This window comes from Paroedura picta, chromosome 11, assembly GCF_049243985.1.
Source record: "Paroedura picta isolate Pp20150507F chromosome 11, Ppicta_v3.0, whole genome shotgun sequence".
Lineage (NCBI taxonomy): Eukaryota > Metazoa > Chordata > Lepidosauria > Squamata > Gekkonidae > Paroedura > Paroedura picta.
In genome coordinates, this window is record NC_135379.1 from 26,797,766 (window position 1) to 26,821,115 (window position 23,350).

The window sequence follows — 23,350 nt, forward strand, 5'->3', positions numbered from 1 at the left end:
TCATTGACTATCATTCTGCTTTGCTATTGACATGGCAATAGCAGTTTGAGCGCCCTGCCATAAAGATTATAAAGGTAACCATGATTTATTTTCCCCCTGGAGGCATATTAATAGATGATAACTCTTAGCTAATGCCAGGGATGAGTTGATAGGCCATTTCTTGTTTGGTTTTCTGTCTCACCATTACCATTTCCTTCAGCCTGACAATTCTTTTTTCAAATGTCTTTTGTACATGCACACTTTATACCATTGACGTGCAATTGAAGTATAAATAGTATTGAAAAATCCACATGTTTTAAAGGAGGAAATCGGCACAAGGTAACACAAAATGGTTCAAAAATTATGGACCTCCATTCTAAATGAAGATGTAAGAAAGCATTTAGTACATTTAAATTGCTTCTCCAGCAGTAATACTGCATCAAATATAGCAGCCATGAAAGGTGTGCATTCAGATGTGCATGAGGTAAAAGGTTCAATCCATTCAATCCAGCTATTTCCTGGCATCACGTAGTCCTACTAGGTTGCTTTGTGCCTTGATAAAGAAAACATAAATGTTAGTATTTTTTCCACCAGCATAACCCACAAGATAAGCTTTTTAATGTTGGGAACAAGACATAGTCAAGTGAAGAGCTTCCCACAACCTTAATCTTGGGTAGGCAGGAAGGGATGTGTCAGTGTTTGTCTACTGTGGCCCTTCCTTGTATACCCAGGGAATTTCTGATCATCACTGTGGGATGGTAGGTGAATTTTCTCCGGATGAGGCTGGATTCTGGAGACTTTTGGTGGGGGGATCACAGAAGCATGAAACTGGGGTCACTGTGGGTGGGCAGGTAGTTGTGAGTTCCTGCATTCTGCAAGAGGTTGAAGTAGATGGCCCTGGAAGTACCTTCCAACTCTATGATTCTATGATCTTGCAGCTGCTATTTAACAACAAAAATGTCCTGGAGATCCTTTTAAATGGAACAGACAGTATCTCATCTAGTTTGGACCTAGGCTGTTTGTTCATATTTAATGTCTTATTTAGTATCGAGACTAAAATGATCCCCAAAGCATCCTATTTGTTCACTGCAGTACATCATGTGTACTTTGAATGAACTGTTATGCATGGACCACATCCAAGTTTTAATGCTTACAGACAGCTTGCTCTGACTTCAGTAGGATGAGGAGCAGTTTCTCTTTTTATGGGCCATGGACTGCAATTTGGTGGAGAACATTACATGGAAGAGAACCATCTACCTATTAATTAATCCCCTGCCAAGATTGACTAAAGAATTTTGTTGGCAGCCTTGACGCGTTTTGAGACCACCCTTTTCATTATACAGTATTGCTCTAAAGCTTTTCCCTGCCCTACCCTCCCTTTCTTGCCACTGCGCTTCTTTTGTACCACTGCTTCTGCAGATCACAACACTGCCCAGTGGGGGGAAGAACCCTGACTCCATGTGTTCCATAGGAACCTTGAATGAGTGAGTGAGTGAGTGAGTGGCCAAAGAGCTACAGGACTTGCTACAGATAAAGAGAGCCCTGTTGTCACTCCATACCAGAATGACTACTCTGGAGCATAATTGGCAATAACAACCATAATGAAATACACTGGGGAAAGCTGGGTTTAAATTAAGCAAATGCAGTCAACTATTAGCAAGACCAACAAAAAGAGCTAGCTCTGGTGCTGACAACCCCCCGCCCCACACACACACACACACACACACACACACACACCTGATTGTCAATTTGTTTGGGGATAGAAATGACTGTTTTTATTGTTATATTATTGTATTGTTACCCGCCCTGAGCTCCATAGGAAGAAGGGGATAAAAAAGGTTTTTTTTATTTATTTAAAATAATTGGAGCATGCAATTAACAGATGCTTAGCTTTTAAGGTCTCCATGTGAGTGCTTTTAATAATCAATTGCTCTGACTTGCGGCGTTTCCTTTTTCTGAGTATGATAACAACGCTAAAGGTATTCTGAAGCATAAAGAAAGAAAAGTTATGTCTGTTGCAGTCCAGTCCTAAGCAGAGTTACAGCCTTCTGTGTCTCAATGGACCTAGAAGGATTCAGCTCTGTTTAGCACTGCAGAAGTGTCCTTTAATTTTTTCCCACATTAACCATACAATTTAACAGCCATTCGGTAAGCAAGGAAAGAGCAGCTATTTTCTTACCGTGCAGACAGTAAAGATGGGACTGTGGAGCTTGGGTGTATTCTGCACCCATTTGATATGTAAGCCCTATCTGATGGTATCTTTGTGGCACATGAGTATGGTTAAAAGTACTCTATGTGGTTTGGTGTTTTCAGTTCTGCTGCATTAGGAAATCGGTAAAATATAGGAGCAGTGCCACTATTTCTTCAGAGTGCTTCCCCTTAGCGTCCTACAGTTCTGATGTTCGACAGCTGAGGCATGGGAGGGATGACATATCTTATAGACTAGTTCTGTTATTATGTCAGCAATAGGTTTAGTCTCCAAACAAACTGCCTGGGAAGGTTATGTTTTGGAATAACATCCTGTGTTTTTGTGCTGCCCCAGTCAGTAATGACAGTCTGAGGTTGCATTGTATTAGCCCAAGGTATTTCCCAAAGTTAATTGATATCCCAGGTTTGTCCAGAGGAAAATCTACAGCTCCCCACAACATGCTTGACAAGTTATTATATTTATTTTAGTCAAAGCCTGAGTGCACTGGATCCCTCATGGAGGTGGTCTATTATTGCAGTCCCATATGCTTTTTGTTTGGGAAGAAAGCAGTCACTGTGTCATACTGTTACACAAGGTATTCTTTTTCAAGGATGTTGCTCCCTGGAGGACCATATCATGCCAGAGTGCCAAAGTCTAAGAAGACCTTTTGTAGCTCTTATTGTGTAAAGGGTCTGGGAGGGAGTCGAGCATTACACAGAAGTGGGTAATTCAAGAAACGGTACTTGACCACATGTTGAAGAACATGAATTTTGGGAAAGTATAGGGCAAAAGTATTTCGGAAACCATAAAACACGAATTATACATAGATCATTGTCATAGACATTGTAATGCCACATTCACACTCACGCACTTTATTGCAAATGTGGCGAAATATAGTAAAATTTCAATTTTCTGTTTCCTGGGAGACACTGAAAATACACGGACAGTAAAATGTTTGGGTGCCCATGAGACTGTAGAGACCTTAGCCTGCACGTGAAGGCTTGCGTCAACTGGGAAGATCAGAAACATGTTAAAATGAGAGAATCCAGAGAGAGGCAAGAGCGCTTTCTTTAAACAGGCAAAACCACGGTTTGAAACTGAGGAAGAGGCAAGCTCCAGCTTGGTTCCTATTGTACAGCTGCTTGCTCACCAAAGCCAAACACAGCATAACAGTCACGTGCTGTGGCCCACTGGCCATGTTTACTCTTGGGGGGGGGGGATAAGTTATAGATTTATTTTACAAAATCTCTGCATTTTGCCATGTAGACTTCATCGAGGAGAATCAGAACATTCACCTGGTGCTGGAACTATCCACAGCAAATGGATTGCATTCTATTACTTATCACCCGACATTTTTCTCTTTTTGTTTTTGACATATTGTTGAGTGCAGCCCACTCCCCCCTCCCCATTTATAGAATTCCTCGGGTTATGCAGCTCCAAGCAAACAAAATTTTCTTCGGCACTGGTGGGCATGACTGGTAGCCTATATTCCACCTAGCAGGTCACAAATTGTGCAGGCCTACATTACATTCAGAATGTAGTCTTCTTTTGATCTGTATAAGGCCATGAGTTTTGCACAAAACTGGAAGTCACAAGGAGGCCATGTTATTCTTCTCATGGCACATTTTGACTCAAACGTTCATTGATGATCTTCCAAAATAAGCTAAGATACACCTTCAGGACTTCAGATTTTAGGGAGTTAAGCCAGTCCTGAAGAATCCTTCTATGCACAGATGTCCTGGGTTTAAGATCTGTATTCAGAAAAATTGTGGTCTGAAAATTATTAAGCCTTTTTTCGACCGTTAAGAGTTTCAGCAGCACACATAGGTCCATGTGAAAGATAAACAAATTGCTTTTATTTCCACAGCATGTTGCTGGAAATCCACCCTCCCCGGCAGGATGTGACCTTTTTTTCTTCTGTTTTTTCACAGCATTTTGTCCCCCAACAACGCATTCTTATGAATGAAGAATCAATGAACCTTTTGAGTCTCTACACATCCCCCTCTTTGCCCAACATCACTTTGGGACTTCCAGCGGTTCAGCCCCAACTCAGTGTAAGTAATTGATTTAACTGCTATCATCGTTGGTATGGCTTTAATTATTATTTTTTTAATTGATCTTTTTACATGTCATAATCATCCACTCAGGATATGGCTTCAAGAAAAAGTTTAACTAAGGTGACCTGCACTGTGAAATGCAGTGCCCAAAAGACGTTTGAAGACTGGGAGGGGGTTGTGTTTGTTTTAAGCCCTTTCTCCCTGGTGCTTGTAACTTACCATCTGCTTTCTGCAACTGTGCTGTAACGAGCCGTGGCATTCCAGGGGGTTCGGCTTCTGCTGTATCATAGTATGGTTCATTGGCTGACAACTGTCTATTACTTTTCAACCGGATGACTCCTTTTTGTGTTCATGTGCTCTGAATTTCTCCTACTCTCCCTTTTCAGCACTTTAATCAAGTATCAGCTCTTGTTGGGCTTCAGCTGAACGGTACAGCTAATTTACAGCCAGCTTTAAATAAAGGGCAGCAAGCAGCCAGGGAAGAGATATCTGGGGGGTGGGGAGAGAAACTTGGAAAAGGAAGATTTAACACTGTTGCATTTCACTTCTGTCAGTCTAGACTGGCCTGTCTAATGCCCGTCTAGTGTTGTTATGGTGAAAATAAGCCGTTGTCCGTCTTTTACACTGCTGAGGAATACAGGCTGGAGAAAAGGGCCCTTCATTCCTGAGCCAATGCAATAACAGCATCCTAGATTGTCCCTTATGTGTGGACTCTGAGTGGATTCAGATGATCGGACACCGTGTGGCAGCTGTTTAAAAGGTTACCACAAGTTGCAAGGGGGACGCAATCATTCGTAGTCTCTAATCACATAATTAAGCACAGTGTAGCCACTCTTCTGCTTTCCCCAAATGCTGGGAAAGTATGGGAGGGTGTCTAGTGATGGGAAAGCTGTCTCCCAAGTTTGAAGAGGAAGAAAAGTTGGTTTTTATATGCCGCTTTTCTCTACCCAGAGGAGTCACAAAGCGGCTTACAATCACCTTCCCTTTCCTCTCCCTGCAACAGACCCCCTGTGAGGTAGGTGAAGCTGAGAGAGCCCTGATATCACTGCTCAGTCAGAGCAGTTTTCTCAGTGCTGTGGCGAGCCCAAAGTCACCCAGCTGGCTGCATGTGGAGGAGGAGTGGGGAATCAAACTCAGCTCGCCAGATTAGAAGTCTGCACTTCTAACCACTACACCAAGCTGGCTCTCTGCTTCTGTCAGGCTTCCCCTGTGCCACCACTGGATAGGTTCAAGTAGGAAAGGGAAACTGGCAAAATTGGGACTGATCCTATGATGATCCAGCCTCAGACTTCAGAAAGAGGTCTGGCTTAGCTCATAATGGCCTTAGGAATGCTGGAGAATTGGCTTCTGAACCTTTCCAGTTCTGAAATTTGACTCCATCATCACCAATATTTGAGTACTTAATAAGCTAGTGTGCTTAATGAACACTTAGGCAGCTCCTGGTTTGCAACTGGTCATTGTGTTAATCTTCTAAGAAGCATGGCTCCTGCTCATTTTAGGGTTGAGCTATATGACATTATTGACAAAGAACTACTGCCAGAATGTCACCACGTCAGGCATTTCCCCCACACCCATTGTGCAACGATTGCTATTTTCCGGGGGGAAACCACAAGATGGTCTTTTTGTTATTGTTGTTGTAAAATACAGGCTTCGTCATCATCATTCAAAGAAAAGCAGAAGTGTGAAACTCAGACAATCAGATCAGGAGTGGTTCTACCTGGACAGTACAGGGGAAGCATCTCTTCACCTTCAGCCCCTCAGCCCATTGTTCTCGAGGGAAAGCCAAATAGCAGCCATCAGGCTCTTCTCCAGCATTTGTTACTAAAAGAGCAAATGAGGCAGCAGAAACTCATTGCTACAGGTATTTATCAATGGGATGATCCTTCCGAAACTGCACTTGATTGCATTTCTTGTAAGCATTCAGTTTTTAGAAGGGGAAGCAGGTAGGTGTAGGGAAGCCTATGTTGGGTTGGGAAATATGCGATATTGGGGGGGAGGAGTTTGGGGAGGGTAGAAACCTCAGGGTATAATGCTATAGAGTCTACCTTCCTAAGTAACCATCTCATCCAGGAGAGCTAATCTCTGTTTTCTGGAGATCAGTTTTAATTCAAGGAGATATCTAGGTCCCACTTGGAGGTTTGGCAGCCTTGTGTAGACACAATTTTTGCTGCTGGATTACACAGTATGGGTTTCTACTTCCGTGCTTTATTATGTAAAAACTATCTTAATTTGTCAAGGGCCATATCCAGTGACTACTTAGTGACACCCTAAGTGAAGGTCTCAGGCTCCTCTTCCAATCCCTGCATGAAATATGACATCGTAACTAGGCCTTTCTTTTTGTTAGCCATCTTATTTGATGATGGAATATCATTGGCTTGCAGGTGGGGTGCCTCTTCATCCACAGTCACTCCTGGCGACGAAAGACAGAGTCTCACCAGGCCTCAGAGTTGCACACAAGTTGCCTCGGCACAGGCCACTGAATCGAACCCAGTCAGCTCCACTGCCTCAGAGCACTTTGGCTCAGCTTGTAATTCAGCAACAGCATCAGCAGTTTCTGGAGAAGCAGAAACAGTACCAGCAACAGATCCACATGAACAAGGTAAGTTTGAACACTGGAGCCTAGAACACAATATGAGGATTTCTGTAGGAGAGAAAAATGAATGGGATGGGAGGGGGGGTGCTCCCTAAATATCAGCACTTACAGTGTAGTAAAGTTTATTAATTAAATTTATTATTAGATTTCTATCCTGCTATCTCTAAGGACTTGTGGTGGGTTACAATACATAAAACCAATAAAACCCCATTAACTATAAAACCTCCACAACAAGAAAACATAAGATTGGCTGCATAAATTCCCCACCTAACCCCACAGCAAGCCACCCTAGGGGTGGGATACACATTAACACACAACCTAAACCTGAGGGGGGAACCTGTTGATCTTAACCCTGGTCTCAATGAAAGACCTGTCAGAAGAGCTCTGTCTTACAGGCCTTACGAAAATGTGATAGCTCCAACAGGGCCCTCAGCTTTTCTAGGAGCTCATTCCACAAGGTCGGGACCCTAACTTCATCTTATCCAACCACGTAAGCATGCAATAGGATGTTGTTGCAGCTTCATCATGAGTTTTCCTCTCAGTTACTGTAGCCATCTCACTTCGCTCTTCCTCTCCCTTAGCTCCATAGTATACCAGGGAGCCAGTTTGAGGCAAGGGCAGAGAGAGCGCCTAGGAGCGATGTCATCAATAGCAGTCAAACAGGACTGCCAGTCCTCCACTAGCACCACCAGCGAGTTGCCAGGACACATTGGGTCCCACACAGCATTCAAGAATCAAATGGGATTCATAAGTCTCCATGGGTGAGCTAAAATACACCCACTGCCCGCACAGGGAGGGGTGGTACCCTGAGCCGGGCCTTCAGGGCATAGTGGTCCAACCATAGGCTGGGATCAACTGCCATCAGATCCACCTCTACCCCAGCACCGAAGACTGGATCGAGAGTGTGACCAGCCTGATAGATGGGTTCAGGAATAACTGGGAGAACCCTAACACTGCCATGGTCAACACTAGGTCTGAACCAGACCTGGAAGCTGACGAATCAACATGAACATTGAAGAAACATGGACATTGAACAGGATTAAAAGTCTGGGGCACTGCAAAGCCCAAACCATCACCATCTTCAGAGGCTCAACAGGCTAGCTGGGGGGACATTGGGCAGACAGTAAACCACCCAGATAGCTAAGTTCTCCTCTTTACCCCACCCTACTCTGACACACTCCACCCCAATGATCAACATTTCCGGGAGAACCCTGTAGGAATAAACATCTTGGACCAGAATTGCCACCACCACCCTGCTATGGTGCTGAGACTGGTGAAGGACCGCAAACCCGGATGGGGCCAGATCTTTAAGGGTAACCATCTTGCTCTGTGTCACCCAGGTCTTGGTCACACACATCAGGTCTGTCTCTTGCCCCGTGAAATACTTATAGCAATCCTGTTCTCTTAAGGACTGTCTAAAGTTGGGGGGGCCACAAAGGAAAAATTCTTGTCTCTGGTAAACACACCCAATCTGTGATCTTAGTGAATGAATTAGAGAAACTAGTTTTTCATCCACAATTATTCTTTTGTGGTTCCTTTGTTAATATTGGACTTTTTATGGTGTCTTAGTAACAAGATTTCTAAATAGCAATTACCAATTTGCCATTGGGTGTCTCACACGTGCCAATATAAAGCTGTAAATTTACTGTGTGTGTTCAATTTGCAATCTCCATAACATTTTGAAGATTATGTGCCCTCTAAGCATTTCATCTTTTATTTGTTCTGCATGAAGTCTAGTATGTGTTTTGGGTTTAAAGAAATGCTGAAAGGAAGTAACCACTGTTTGATCCTTGAATGAAGTGAGCAGTGACTCACCAAAGCTTACACCCTACCACAAAGTTTGTTAGTCTTTAAGGTATTACAGGACTCTTACTTTTTTCTACATCATCCAAACTTAGTGCTAGAAACTGAAGACTGGACTGTCAGTACAGGAGATCACGTTATTGTAAAATTTACAGTGCAATCTTAAGTAAAGTAACAGTCTTCCACTTATTCAATGGATATATAGGATTGCACACGTCGTAATAAATGTAGCTGAACATGGGCAGGGTTTTCTAACACACAGCTGTCCATATCTATACAAATGTGTTTCCTGCCATATCTGCTTGAGGGGTGAACATTGAGGTCTTGAACAAGCAGTGTCTTCTCCACATTTCCCACATTGCTGCTCATCTATGTTAGTAACATAAGTAACTGTACATGGACAGAGACAACAACCATTATAGCATGTAACACAAACAAGGTAGAGTCAGTCTGCACCATCATCTGTTGTGATACGTGAGTCATCTCATGGCTTGCAGGCAAAATGACAGGCTGGTCTGCTGAGTAATAAACCTGCTTTTTATGCTTCTACCATGTTCATTTCCATAAGACAAGTTATTGAGGCAGTCCCAGGGCTCCTGCATGTAACGGCATAACACCGTAATCAGTGTTAACCCACTCAGCAATCAGTGGTCCTTTTCCCTTCCCTGTGTGGCAGTAGATGTGATCAGCAATCACATGAAAGAAAGCAGGATGTTTTATTTTGTTTTGTTTTTTAAGAAAAAGCATATCACTAGGAGTGTCTCTTGTGGGGTGCTGATTTCTTGGACTCTCTTAAGAATTCCCAACCAAATTAAAAACACAACCTTGAAGTACATCGTTTGTACAGTGGGTTTGGTTATTAAATCTCATTTTAATTAGGAAAAATGAAGACTTGAGAACTTCAAAGTTCAGAACTGATCCTTGCACGTTAACCCCTCTCATCTTGGGTGTTTTGATTACTTGAGTCTGACTCCACTTGGTTTTCCATTGACTATCTGTTCCATATGTTTAATCAAGAAGTCATAGGTACGTCTTGGAGCTCCAGGTTTTCAAAATATTTCACCTTCCCTCAACTGTCTGAACAAAAGCAAACTTTTTATTACTGGTTAAAAAACAGAGCCTCTGGGAATTTTTTCCCCTCCTGGGATATCCAGAACAAATAATGATTATCATCCAAGTTTTCATCCTAATGGCTAAGCCAGCTTTTCAACCCATGTATTTTTTTTCTCAAGTCTTTGTGTTTGTTTTATATCAAACTTGCACAACTGGTATTCCACTAAGCAGTCTTATAATCCATCTTCTCATTATAGCAGCCTTTCAAGTGCTTACCCTCATCTTTGATTTTGTACTACGAGGCAAGCAGCATAAACAGGAGGTGAATTCTGCTTCCGTGTACCATTGTAGGTGGTACGTAGGTTGTACTTGGCTTTATGAGCCAGAGATGGCACAAACCTGTTTTGTGTAGCTGAGTCTTAAAAATCCTGTCTTGAATAGAATAGTAAGAATGGAATGGAATTGATTCTACATTACAACAGTGTTTAAAAAGACATTAAAAACTATTAAAAGAGAGAGAGAGAGAGAGAGAGAGAGAGAGAGAGAGAGAGAGAGAGAGAGAGAGAGAGAGAGAGAGAGAGAGAGAGCCAGCATGGTTAAGAGCAGCAGCTTCTAATCTGGTGAGCCAGGTTTGATTCACAGCTCTTCCTCATGCAGCCAGCTGAATGACCTTGGGCTTGTCACAGTGCTATTAGAGGCTGTTCTCACAGAGCAGTCTCTCTCAGAGTTCTATCAGCCACACCTCCCTCACAAGGTGTCTGTTGTGAGGAGAGGAAGGGAAGGTGATTGTAAGCCACTTTGAGACTCCTCAGATATAAAAACCAACTCTTCATCTTCTGTTGCAGTCTATCCCCCTTCCCCCCCCCCCCCCCAAAAATCCCTTTCTTCAAGTTACTCGGTGTGATATGCATAATTCTTCTTTTCACATATCTGGTAACAGTTTCAGGAGGTTGGTTAGATTTCTCATGAGTGTGACTGGCTCACAGTCTCTCACTGAAGATCATGGCAAGTGGAAACTCAAAACCAAGTCTGCCTTTCCTTATCTACTACTCTAACCCAAGCATCATAATGGCTCACCAATCAACAAGCAGAGAGAAATTAATTGAGAACCAATACTGTAGAACTAGTAAATTCAAAACGCTAGATTGGTTCTATGGGAATACATGCAGCAGACACAAGTGTCCTATTAGCACAGTACTCCATGAGTAGTCCATTGTTGTTCCCGTGGAATAACCTGAAATCCTTTCTCAGATTTAAGGCACCAAGAACTCATAGCACACTTCAATACTTCTGACTATTTTTCTATTACATCTTATCCCACTCTTTCCTCAAAGAGTTTGTAGTAGCATGCATGATCCTCCTTTCTTCCTTTTTAGCTTCCCAAAATATCTGAAGAGATAAGTCAGGCTGAGACAATGTGTAATTGTTCCAAGATCTCACAATGAAGTCTTGTTCGCAAGTTACCCTGAACACAGTTACATTCTATGTACAGCGTCCAGTTCCCTACCACCACTTTTTTACATGTATCAAGTAATTCTAACATTACATTCTATGCAAGTAGAACTCAATGTGTGATTTAAAACCCTCTCTTTATCCAGGCAGTGGTTTTGGTTTCATTTGTAAAGAGAATGGGCATTGGCTTTTGCTTAAAAACAGGTGTATGCATGTGCACACAAGATATGTGTTCACTGTAACATAGTTGAGTATCAATTTGAAACTGAGTTTCTCCAGTTACATTTAAATTTTCTATTTATTTTTTATTTATTACTTGGACTTATTACCTGCTGCTGTTGTTCAGCATATCGTGGTAGGTTACAATAAAACGTTAAAAACCCCAATATAAGTCCAAAAACCAGCTCCAGTGACGAGACAGTCGATAGAAACCCAAGTCCCACCTCACCCACTCCCTTCCCCTAGCACCTCAGGTATTGACATTCAGTGGTATCGACATTCCTAATGCAGTGTGGAGGGGATCCCAGATCTTCCATGCCCTGGCCTCAACCAAAGGCCTGGCAGAAAAGCTCTCGTCTTACAGGTCCTGCGGAACCACACAGGCTCATTCACGGCCCTCAGCTCTTCCAGGAGCTCGTTCCACCAGGTTGAGGCCAAGGCCGAAAAGGCCCTGGCCCTAGTTGAGGCCAGACAAATCTCCCACAGGCCAGGAACCACCAACAAATTTGTACCCACAGAATGTAGAGGCCTGCAGAGGGGCATAAGGCAATAGGTGGACCCTCGGGTAAGTGGGTCCTAGACCATGAAGGGCCTTAAAGGTCAATACCAAAAGCTTGAACTTGATTTGGGAAACAACTGGCAACCAGCTGCCTCAGTATGGGCTGGATATGGGCCCTTTAAGATGGAATCATAAAATAATAGAGTTGGAAGGGACCTCATGGGTCATCTAGTCCAACCCCTGTACTATGCAGGACACTCACAACCCTATCGCTCATCCACTGTAACCTGCTACCCTCTTGAGCCTCTCCATCAGATAGCCTCTGTTTAAAAATTTCCAAAGATGGAGAACCCACCACCTCCCGAGGAAGCCTGTTCAACTGAGAAACCGCTCTAACTATCAGGAACTTCTTCCTGATGTTTAGACAGAATATCTTTTGCATTAATTCCATCCCATTGGTTCTGGTCTGTCCCTCTGGGGCAAGAGAGAACAACTCTGCTCCATCCTCTATATATTGAATACTTGAAGATGGTTATCATATCCCCTCTCAGTCTTCTCCTCTCCAGGCTAAACAGACCAAGCTCCCCCAACAGGCCAAGCTCCATCAAGAAACCGCTCTAACTGCCAGGAACTTCTTCCTGATGTTCCAGTGATGACCCTAGCAGCTGCATTTGCACCAGCTGCAATTTCTGGGTCAAGGACAAGGGAAGGCCCATGTAGAGTGACAGAAATCTAATCTGGAGGTGACCAGCATGTGGATCACTGTGGCCAGGTGTTTAAGGGACAGGTAGAGTGCTAGTAGCCTTTCCTAGCAAAGGTAGTAAACCACCGAGCATGTGACTTGGGCCTCCATGGTTAGGGCCTCCAGAAACACCCCCAAATTCCTGGCACAGGGTGAGATGTTAATCTGCACCCCGACCAGATTGGGGAGCCATGCTTCCGGGCTTGCCCCTTTCCTTCCCAGCCACAGAACCTCGGTCTTGGAGGGGTTGAGTTTCAGGCGACTCTACTGTGTGACATAATGTGAAAAGATGTTCACATGGATCAGGCAGTTTTAACTTCATAAGAGAAAATGAACGGTAGAGAGGTGCTCACATTATTTGCCTCTTTGGTGGCAGCCAAACTGGTAGCTTGTGAATCAAGCTACAGTCGGCACCTGTCAAGGGCAAATTGTAATGGCTCCCATGGCCAACTCAGAAAGATAAGCTACTACACCGATAAGAATCTGCGGCTGCACTCTTGGAAATCGCGGTCCAGTTGTATAACTTCATCCTGTATTGAAAACTGTGATGCAATAGTCAAGCAATATTAAGAGACTTTGGAAAATCTGGCCTCTGAAAGAGTGCCTTTGGACTTTTTAGTCTCACAGCACTGGATACATCAATCACATTCTTGCTCTTTGATAAAGTCCCAGTATTCAGCAATAAGCCTACATAGTGATTGGAGTGATAAGTAGTTAAAGCTAACACAGATCAAAGGTAAAGTTAGTCTCCCCCTCCCCCAAATTGTTCCTGCTATAGAAAGAAACAATCAGTTGGGCTATGAAGTAGGTTTTCCTTCTTTGTAGCCCGCGAGGATCCCCTACGGTTTCTCCAGTCATTTCTCAGAGGCCATGTTTTTGATGTGGGAAACAGTATACCTTCTCATTGGAGGCTGACATTTATACCTATGGGATGCAATACACTGACCTTCTCAAAACATTCTAGCTGAAATGCAAATTTTGACATCTCATCCAGAAGTCAGCAGAGTTTTGCCCTTGCTTTTGAAAAATGAATTTGTGGAAACCTGAACTGGGCTTTCCTTTTAAAGATAGTATTTGGTGTTGCCAGATTTAATATATTTCTGTCTAGAAGACAGCTTGTTTCCTTATAGACTCCTTTGATCACATTTTTTAAGAACTCCATTCCACCCAATAAAAGGGATAGGATGTCTGGCAGCCTCAGTTAAACTAATTGTCCTAGGTACCAAACGACTGACTCGGCCACAAAACTCTTACTGTTTTGACTCCTGTAAATTGTCTCTGCAAATAACTTAAAAGAGGCCATTTCTAAATGTTCTGTGTGTACTAGGTTGTTGGTACTTATCTTGACACATTAGAGGTGCAGCGAGAAGAGCAACACAGGTTATCTTTTGAAGAGCCTGCGTGAGCCATTCATATATATGTAGGGCGTCCTGGATTGTGTTTCACATTGTAGTAGCATCTATACTGTATCATATAATAATTTTAAAATGCTGCATTGTGAAAGGAACTGTAATGACACTGGGTTGGAACCTGTGAATCCATTTCATTTCTGTCTGGATCAGGGAAGGAGTGAAGTAATTTCCACTATTTTTCCATCTGGATGCAGACCCCGGATTTGCCCCCATGCTGTTTCTCAGGGTCCCCCGGCCCCCATGAGCAGCATTTGGGAGAGTTGCCATGGAATTAGGAGGAGCAGTTTGTTTCATTGATAGAAATGTTTTGTGTGAATGGATACCTAAGTCTATATCCAATCCAATATGCACATCAAGACAGTATAACTACAATAATGAAACTAAACTGGATGACAAAAATAGAGACATAGTTCAACAGTATAAGCAAACAATAAAAACTACCTAAAATTTGCAATTCTGTTTTAATAATTATAATTTTGAAATGTTTTTTCCTAAATTCAAAATGTGTATCATTTATTGGCCCAGTTGCTAAAATACTGCAGAATTATTGGGGGGGGGGGGGGACACCTCCCTGAAGGATCTAAAAAAGGCAAATGCCATTTTGGGCTGTATCAACAGGGGCATCACATCAAAATCACAAGATGTCATAGTCCCATTGTATACGGCACTGGTCAGACCACACCTGGAGTACTGTGTGCAGGCCTCACTTCAAGAAGGACGTAGATAAAATTGAAAGGGTACAGAGGAGAGCGACGAGGATGATCTTGGGCCAAGGGACCAAGCCCTATGAAGATAGGTTGAGGGACTTGGGAATGTTCAGCCTGGAGAAAAGGAGGTTGAGAGGGGACTTGATAGCCCTCTTTAAGTATTTGAAAGGTTGTCACTTGGAGGAGGGTAGGAAGCTTTTCCCATTGGCTGCAGAGAAAATGATGCCCAGTAATGGGTTTAAGCTACAAGTACAATGATATAGGCTAGATATCAGGAAAAAAATTTTCACTACAGTCAGAGTAGTTCAGCGGTGGAATAGGCTACCTAAGGAGGTGGTGAGTTCCCTCTCACTGGCAGTCTTCAAGCAAAGGTTGGATACACACTTTTCTTGGATTCTTTAGGATGTTTTGGGCTGATCCTGCATTGAGCTGGCTGTTGGACTAGATGGCCTGTATGGCCCCTTCCAACTCTATAATTCTATGATTCTATGATAACCAGCTATGTGGATGGCATGCATTTTCACCATTATGATGGCTGTCGAGAAATTTAGTACTGAATATAGAAACTGGGTACTATGAAAAGCTCCAAATATATATATATTTGCAAGCACCGAGTCATGTCTGACCCTTGGGGTGACGCCCTCTAGTGATTTCATGGCAGACTCAATACGGGGTGGTTTGCTAGTGCCTTCCCCAGTCATTACAGTTTACCCCTCAGCAAGCTGGGTACTCATTTTACCGACCTCAGAAGGATGGAAGGCTGAGTCAACCTTGAGCCGGCTGCTGGGATTGAACTCCCAGCCTCATGGGCAGAGCTTTCAGACAACATTTCTGCTGTCTTACCACTCTGCACCACAAGAAGCTCTCTCTCTCTCTCTGTCTCTCTCTGTCTCTCTCTGTCTCTCTCTCTCTGTATATATGTCTTTCTGGTTGCAAAACAGAATTGAAATTGTGTCCCAAGGGGAAAGCATGGAGAAAATCCCTGTGCATGGACTCTGTTGCCGCTGTGAAAGCCTTTAAATGCACAGCAGTAAACGAGGGAATTGTCCCTGTGTGAAAGTGCTGGATATTTTTCCTTCTGTTGCTTTCCTGTGTCTGCATGGATAGCTAATCTTGAAAATTATTAATACGTTTCAGTGAACAGAGAAGTTTTAATTGAACAAATACACAGTGTTTTAGTTAGACGGACCAGTGGCTGCTTACGGCTACGAGTGTGGACTGAGTTGTGCATGAGGCTGGTGTTAGCCTGCGTAGTGTAAACCATGCCCCTTAGGAATTTGTGTCATGCTTTTTAGATTAGCTTGCAGGCAGCATATAGGCTAGCTCATCACTGCAGACCTCTCTGCCGTTCCTGCTAGTGGGCAGGCTCTCACTGCTTTGTTCTTTGCCTGTGTAGCCATTTCCTTTAAATAGTCTCAGGAAATTATGGATTTTATCAAAGCTTCCACTGGGGAAGGAAAAATGAAAAGACCGGCTAGAAGTAAAAGATACACATAAAGGCTTGGATTCTGTAGCCAATTTTTTTACGTACCTTGTTTTCATTTACAGGGAAGCAGGTATGGGTGACTTTGAAGTACTTCCCTGGATGAACTAATTTCTACAAATGCCTTCTTCTGCTACCACTGCTGTTTACTTTGGCCTTTTTCATATTCCTTACTGTTTAATTTCCTGAAAACAAAAGAAAATGAAATGAAAGGTTCCATTTGCTAGAAGCTGTTCATTAAGTCATGTTTTTAATTTTGCATAATTTACAAATACTGTTTTGGATCAGATTGTTTTGTGTAATTTTATTTATTTATGTATTCACATTTATATGTCACCCTCTCTTGTGGCTCAGGGCGGTTTACAGTGAAAGGTGTGTAGTACTGCAGTAAAAAGAAAGTGTCATGAGCTTTATAACATATCAAACAGTGGAACTGGTAACATTTTCAACTGCAGAACCTTTAAACTTTACAATTCTGCAGTTGAATATATTTTTTTTCTGTATATTTGTCAATTCAGGTTTTCCAGGAGTGCTCACAGGTTGGTGGCAGGAGGGGCCTCTGGGCTCTTGTTGGTGGCTGTTTCATTGGCCTCGACCGAAGGCTTGGTGGAAGAGCTCCATCTCATAGGCCCTGATGAATTGTTTTAGTTCCAGCAAGGCTCTGATCTCATCCGGGAGCTCATTCCACCAAGTGGGGGCCAGATGAGCCTCGCTGAGGCCAGGGATTACCAGCTTGTTGATGCTGAGGTAGTAATGGTCTTTCAAGTATACTTCAAATATTATTTCACTATGTGTCCCAGTTAGACCGTTTATGCACTGGAGGTTTCATGCCAGGCTGCAGGCTGGAGTTTTAGTCGTGGCAGGTTGCCCCACCTCTTCCTGTACCCACATGGGGGAGCATTTGGCCTGGTGCATCTCATCTGCCCCCGATCTGTGCTCCTGCACGGGAGATGGGGCAGTGAAGTTCTCAGTGCATAAACGGTCTTAAGGGCTCCATCTTGTTAAAGGATAGACCCAGGACTCATTTCCATTCCATATTCAGTGTTAAAATCCTATGAATATGATGCAACCTAGTAAAACATTTTTTACTACATTGCTATCATACAGAGCTACGTATGCAGTTAAACTTTTTCCATTGAAACCCAGGGAACCTTAACTTCAATTGGATCATACATATTCCACTGGTTTTCGTAGAATACATTATAATATCAAACTACCTAATAATACGTATGAACAAAAATGTATATGGAAGCCACTTCAGATATAGGAGCATGTGCCTGGAGCCAGCTCAAGGTATTTTATACTTTGTGGGCTGAACTCTTGCCTGGAGTTTCTTGCAACATTTTTAGATTCATGTTAATATATGATTAATTAATTTGGAATAGCTCCAGTGGGGGGCAGGCAGGAGAGGTTGTGCAACCTTTTCCCTCCAGCAAAGAACAAAGAGGCTTTGTCCATGCCAAGTGCATGGTGGGTTGTTGAAGCAAACTCTCCAAAAAAGCTATCCAGGTAGAATTGCCAGAATCTGGATTGCAGTATATTGTGCTCTCTTATGATGAGTTTACTCTCTTCTAGCCACTCTTGATTGTTTTTAAATGGCAAAAATCCATCTGACTTCTTCTTCAGAGTTATCTCCCGCTTCAATAGCTGCCAGCCCCGTTGTAGAAACCCTACCAAGCCCATCACCATCTGTTGCGTAGTTTCACCAGTTTGGTAAAATGTGCCCAATTATGCAAACTCTATCAAATGTTGGGTTCCCTTGTCCTTGATTCTGCAAAGATGATCATCATCCTGAATCTTTTTAAACTGCTGGGAGAATAATTCCTGATTCTAGCTCCCATCCTAATAAAACAGGTTTGATTTTCAGGGGTTTTTCCACCCATCACCATATGTTGCCCCTGCTGCCCTAAAAAAAAAAGGTTCTGATCTGGAGCTGGAAGCATCTTGTGGCAAATGTATGGGAAGGAAGTACTTGGTTACACTTGGAGCAGCTCAAATGTTTGCTTTTAAAATTTATCTTTGGACACCTTAATTGGGTCTTCTTCTGAATTTCATCACTGAGTTGCAGTAGGGCCTTGAAAAATGTGATTGTCATATTTATGAATCAGGGACAGTAATAGTTTCCTTTGTTTTAGAAACGCATCTGTATGATCTTTTGCAGATTTGCAAAACACTTCAGAATAAATTTAAACCTTTTTGTAGTTCTTAATGATAAGGTTGCTTTTAGCGTGCTCTTTACATGAACTACCGCAGATGTCACACGAGGGTTGCAACATCTGCCTTATCAGGTCTGCAGAAATAGTACCATAATGCATCACAAAAAAATAAAAACACAGAAAGAGATCCCTACTTTGAACTTGAAAGTATGCAGAAGGAGTGCAGTGAGGAAATAAATATGTTTCCTAACTGGGCTGCAGTCTGGATCTCATTCTCTCTTGGATTGTCTTTAAGGGTAACCCACCTGATGCTGAGCAACTGGCATATGGAATGTTTTACAGATGGCCCTTCTGCATCAGTGAGTCATGTAGCTGTAGATGATTATCTGCCACACAGATGTTTCAGCTTGTATTTTTCAGATAGCCAGTCAGCAGCCAGACGTTCCTGGTGGCTCAGCAACAGATGTTTCAAATGTCAAAATATCTTGTCCATACTGAATAGAAAAAGTTGGCTTATTTTGTGTACTTGGTCATCATCTTCAACTTTCTAAAGAACCACAGAATATTTGTGTAAACAGTGAGGTCTTCCCCCCCCCCCCCAAGCCCATCTTGCATCAGGCTGTTGCATCATTAGATGCTGATCCAAGATTGCCTATATTGATACCCAGTCTAGAATGAGGAGAATATGATTCAAGCATTTCAGAAGGTAGCTACTTGGTCTGCAGTAGAACAACTATACTGAAGCATAATCAAGATTTTGGGAGTATGAACTTTCAACAATCAAAGCTGTTTGATCAGATACAAACAGGAATGGAGATCCCTGAGTCCTTAGAACTCAGTCTGAAGATGGGAGGGATGTTACAAAGAAAGGGGTCAGAATGCAGAGGTAGTATGCAGAGGAGGAATACTTTGAGGCATAAAATGATATGGGAGACAAAGAAGGACTCCACAAAGTGAGGTCCTACTCTGCGGGAGGGTTGCTGGCAGAGAAGATGCTTGGTGGACAGATACACCTGGTCCATGAGGGCTCCGGGAGTGCTTTTTGTCTGCTCTCAGTTTATAGTTGGCCTTGATTGCTTAGAGGGTTACAACAATAGTTGGCCAGGCCCCCTGGATGTGGACAGCCCATGCTCTCAAGTCCAGTGGGCTTTTGGAGCCAGGGATCCAAGTGGGCGCTGCCAGTACATTTGTGTCATAGACTGCCTTGAAGGGGTGCATCCCAGTGCTAGCATCGACCACATTATTTTATGTGAATTCAGCAAGTAAGATTTGGTCATTCCAATCATCCTATTGATAATTAATGAAACAGTGGAGATACTCCTCAAAGAACTGATTAACCCTCTTGGTCTGATCATTAGTCTCTGGGTGGTAACCAGAACTCAGGTCTTGTTTGACATCCAACACCTTCAGGAGCTCCTGCTAGAACTTGGTAATAAACTGACCCCCTCAGTCCAAGACCAAATTGTGGGGCAATCCACAGAGCCAGTAAATGTGCTGGATAAAAAGGGATGGTAGTTTCTTTTACATACCAATCTACTGCAGCCAGGCCCTTGGTCATTTCACCCCACCCAACCCCACATCCTTTTGTTTTCAGTTGGTCTATGATGGCGAGGGCGACCTGAGCAAAAATTGCTATGAAGTCCCAATAGAAATTAGTGAACCCCAAGAAACTTTGCAGCTGCTGCTTGGTGTGGAGTGGAGCGCAGCTCAGCACACCACGTATTTTCACCAGGTCCATGCCCAGTCCCTGGGGAGACACCTAGTAGCAAAATAAAAGTCTAGGCTCTCTTTGTGGAAGTCAAGCTTGGACAATTTTGCATAGAGGTGATTGGCAGGTATCCATTTCAATGACTTCCAGACCAGGCATATATGTTTGTCCCACATTTTTTAATAAATATAAAACACCATCAAGAAAAAACAGAAGCCCCTTGCATAGCAAATCATGCAGGATCTTGTTTATGAGGTACAAGAAGATGCTGGGCATTCCGCTAAAGTTGAATGGCATAACAAGGTACTCAAACTGCCCTGTGGTAGTGTTGAAGTTAGTAAGGTGCTTATGGCCATGTTTTATTCACCCTCTAGTTGTGTAATGGTTAGTTCCAGTGCCCACTCTACCTCCCTGGGTGGGGAGAGCTGTCTCGTTCTCCTCCCCACAGAGTTTGGGGTCCAAGTCACCATCTGTAGACATTGGTCCAATGGATAGAGATCTTGGATAATGAGTTTTGACCATCTGTAAGAATCTTCAATTCCTCAGAAAAGCAAACCTATGACTGGATGCAAAAGATTTTATTTATTCAGAGCAAGCAATCATATTAGACAATACTTTGTCAAAACTGAGGCAAAGACAAAGAGGCAGAGCATATAACCCCTTGCCCTGCACACACACCCCACTTCAGTCACAATAAACAGATAGGCCCAAGGTTGCATTCTGGAGAGGAATGGAAATGCATGGGGAAGAGGTGGGAGAAGGGAAGTGGGGGAGAGGGGTGAAGGTGTGAATGCAAGAGGAACTGACCAAAGTAATAAAACATGGCTAACAGGCTAAATAAACTAACAGACTACAAAGGTACAATTAATCATGGCAGAATCAGGGCATTCTGACTGACTGATCTGGTGCAATTGCAGTGAGAAAGGGTAGAAGTGCTTTTAATAGGCTTCTGCATGCTGCTCATAAATTCTGCATCTACTTGGGGTGCATGTCTATTGTCAGTTTTGCCCTGGCCATATGAATCAAATTCATTATAAACATTATAAATGTTTTTAAAAAACATTTTCAGCCTTTGGGTTTTGGGGGATGTTTAGAATGTACCTTTGGTCGGCATTCTATTAATGTCACTATTAAGTCATAATTTCAGCAATACTTGTCAGTATGCCAAGGCCTTAATCATTCTCATCCAGTTTCCTAATGGTTGAATTCATTTTCGTTTATGTCGAGCTCCTGTTTCAAGCCATAAACGGTGTTTGGTGAAAATACTTTATACATAGTAAGCAGTCTGGATCTGCAGCCATTAATGTTCCGAATCACTGGAGTTAAAATTTTCCTTGATAAATTGGTGTCAGTGTGTTACTGCCGTAGTATTCCGAATACTTTTTTTTTTTTTTGCCCCCTTAAAGGAAGGGCTGAGCCGGCATTTTGCAGTTTGGGGAGAGGGGGGGGTGTATAGGCAAGTGGATCTTCCAAAACATGATCCTTGAGTCCTGTCTCTCAAGAGGGAGTTCTCAGACCACATAATAATAATACAGCAAACACATGAGTCATATGATGACAGCAGTTAGAATAATCTGATGGGAAAATGGAGGCTTGGTTTTGGATTTTCCTTCAGCTACTGGCAGCTGATGTCTCTCTGTGGCAGCAGGAACTGTGCTGACAAATGGTTTTGGTTCTCAGAGAAAAGCCAGGATTATGCAAGGAAAAAAGTTGTATTAGAAATGAGGAAATGTTATGCTTGCGTGAATGAAAATAAACCACAATAGGAGCAACTCAGGTGTTCTCCTGACCTCTTAGGCTGGAGGCAGGAGACCTAGGCTTCTGCTATGATGGGCACACCACTGTTAGTAGGAAGATCCAGACTCCTCAGTGTTACTGATGCCCCATGCTGAGGTTGCCATAAGTCAGTTGTGACCTGCTGGCACTTTACATGCATGTGTGCATAGGCAATGCATAAGACATGAACCTAAAATGCAGTGCTGAATCAGTTCCCTGTAAAGAACACACTAGATAGTGGAGAAACTATCCATAAGCCAGTATGCAGTGTAAATACAAGAAACATTTTATGCCTGTGCATGTTGGCAACTTTTTCACACTAACCATATGGTGGGATCCCTTTCATCTTTATTTTAAACTTGCCTCACCTGCATGCTTTTGCTTGTAATACATAAACAATCATGTCAAACTTTATTGCACTAGGCCATAGGCCATCCCAAGGTCAGACACACAATAAAATTGTTCAGTACACTAGATTAGTTCAAAACAAACATGGATCTATCATGGTTATCAACAAAATAGAGTAAAAATCACATTTTTATTATTATTATTATTATTATTATTATTATTATTATTATTATTATTATTATTATTATTATTATATTTATTTCCCGCCTCTCCCGATAGGCTCGAGGCGGGTCACAACAACTAATCCCATTAAAATTCCCATTAAAATATCAATCTACTAACATGGCGGCTAAAAATCCCATCCCTTCCCCAATTATTAAGAGGTGAAGAGGAAAGGATAGGGGAGTAGGGGATACATTCTTCTCATTAGCTATTTAGAAAGTCCACAGTATTTGCCACAAGGCCAGCTCGAATCTTTCTTGCAACCAATGCAAAGGTGGCAACTCTTTGTGTCACAAATGAACCAGTATCAGAAAGCAAATACCTTGATTTATCATGAGCTGAAGAAAATGCCCCTGGAATAATTTTATTTGGAAATTTCCTCCTTCGATCTGTGTAAAGTGCACATTCTAATAGACACTGAAGAAGATCTTCAACTACTAGGTTCCCACAGTTACAGAGATGTTGTGAAAGAGGAATTTGAGCATATCTCCCAGTCAAAACAGAAGAGGGCACTGACTGAATTCTCGGGGCCAAAAACACTACCCTTTGCTTGCTCACGTTTATATTAACCAGATACAGGGCTCCGCTGTGATCTTTTTTAAAGGTCTTAAACCACAGAGCACACCTGGACTGCACAATTAAAGATCTATCCATTTTTGCAACCTGGAGGAAAACCCACTCTGTTAATATATAAAGTCTAATTTGAGTGGGTCAGTTTCCTGTGCTTTGTGGTGTATGTGTACTGCTGTACATGTGGCATTTATATGAGTCAGCAACCATGTGGCAATTTGAGGGTGGTCTGGTGTGATCTCATTGGGATACACCATTTGCTCAGTGGGTGTATGGCTCCTTGGGCATGTCTTAGAAATGCTCACCAACAGTATTATTCACTTACTTAATTCGCCTTTCTCACTGAGTCTCCAGACAGATGACAAAATGTAAAACCAATTACC

At 42.6% G+C, this 23,350-nt stretch overlaps 1 protein-coding gene across 9 annotated transcripts in view; it reads left to right on the forward strand.

The window, feature by feature from the left end:
* The window catches only part of HDAC9 (histone deacetylase 9), a 470,793-nt gene that overhangs the window by 250,414 nt on the left and 197,029 nt on the right, over positions 1-23,350 (forward strand). For all 9 annotated transcript variants that reach the window (XM_077302512.1, XM_077302513.1, XM_077302521.1 and 6 more), the window contains 3 exons: positions 4,099-4,221; positions 5,872-6,085; positions 6,606-6,823. In XM_077302512.1, coding sequence (XP_077158627.1) covers positions 4,099-4,221; positions 5,872-6,085; positions 6,606-6,823 — 555 coding nt within the window. The remainder of the gene's footprint in view (positions 1-4,098; positions 4,222-5,871; positions 6,086-6,605; positions 6,824-23,350) is intronic.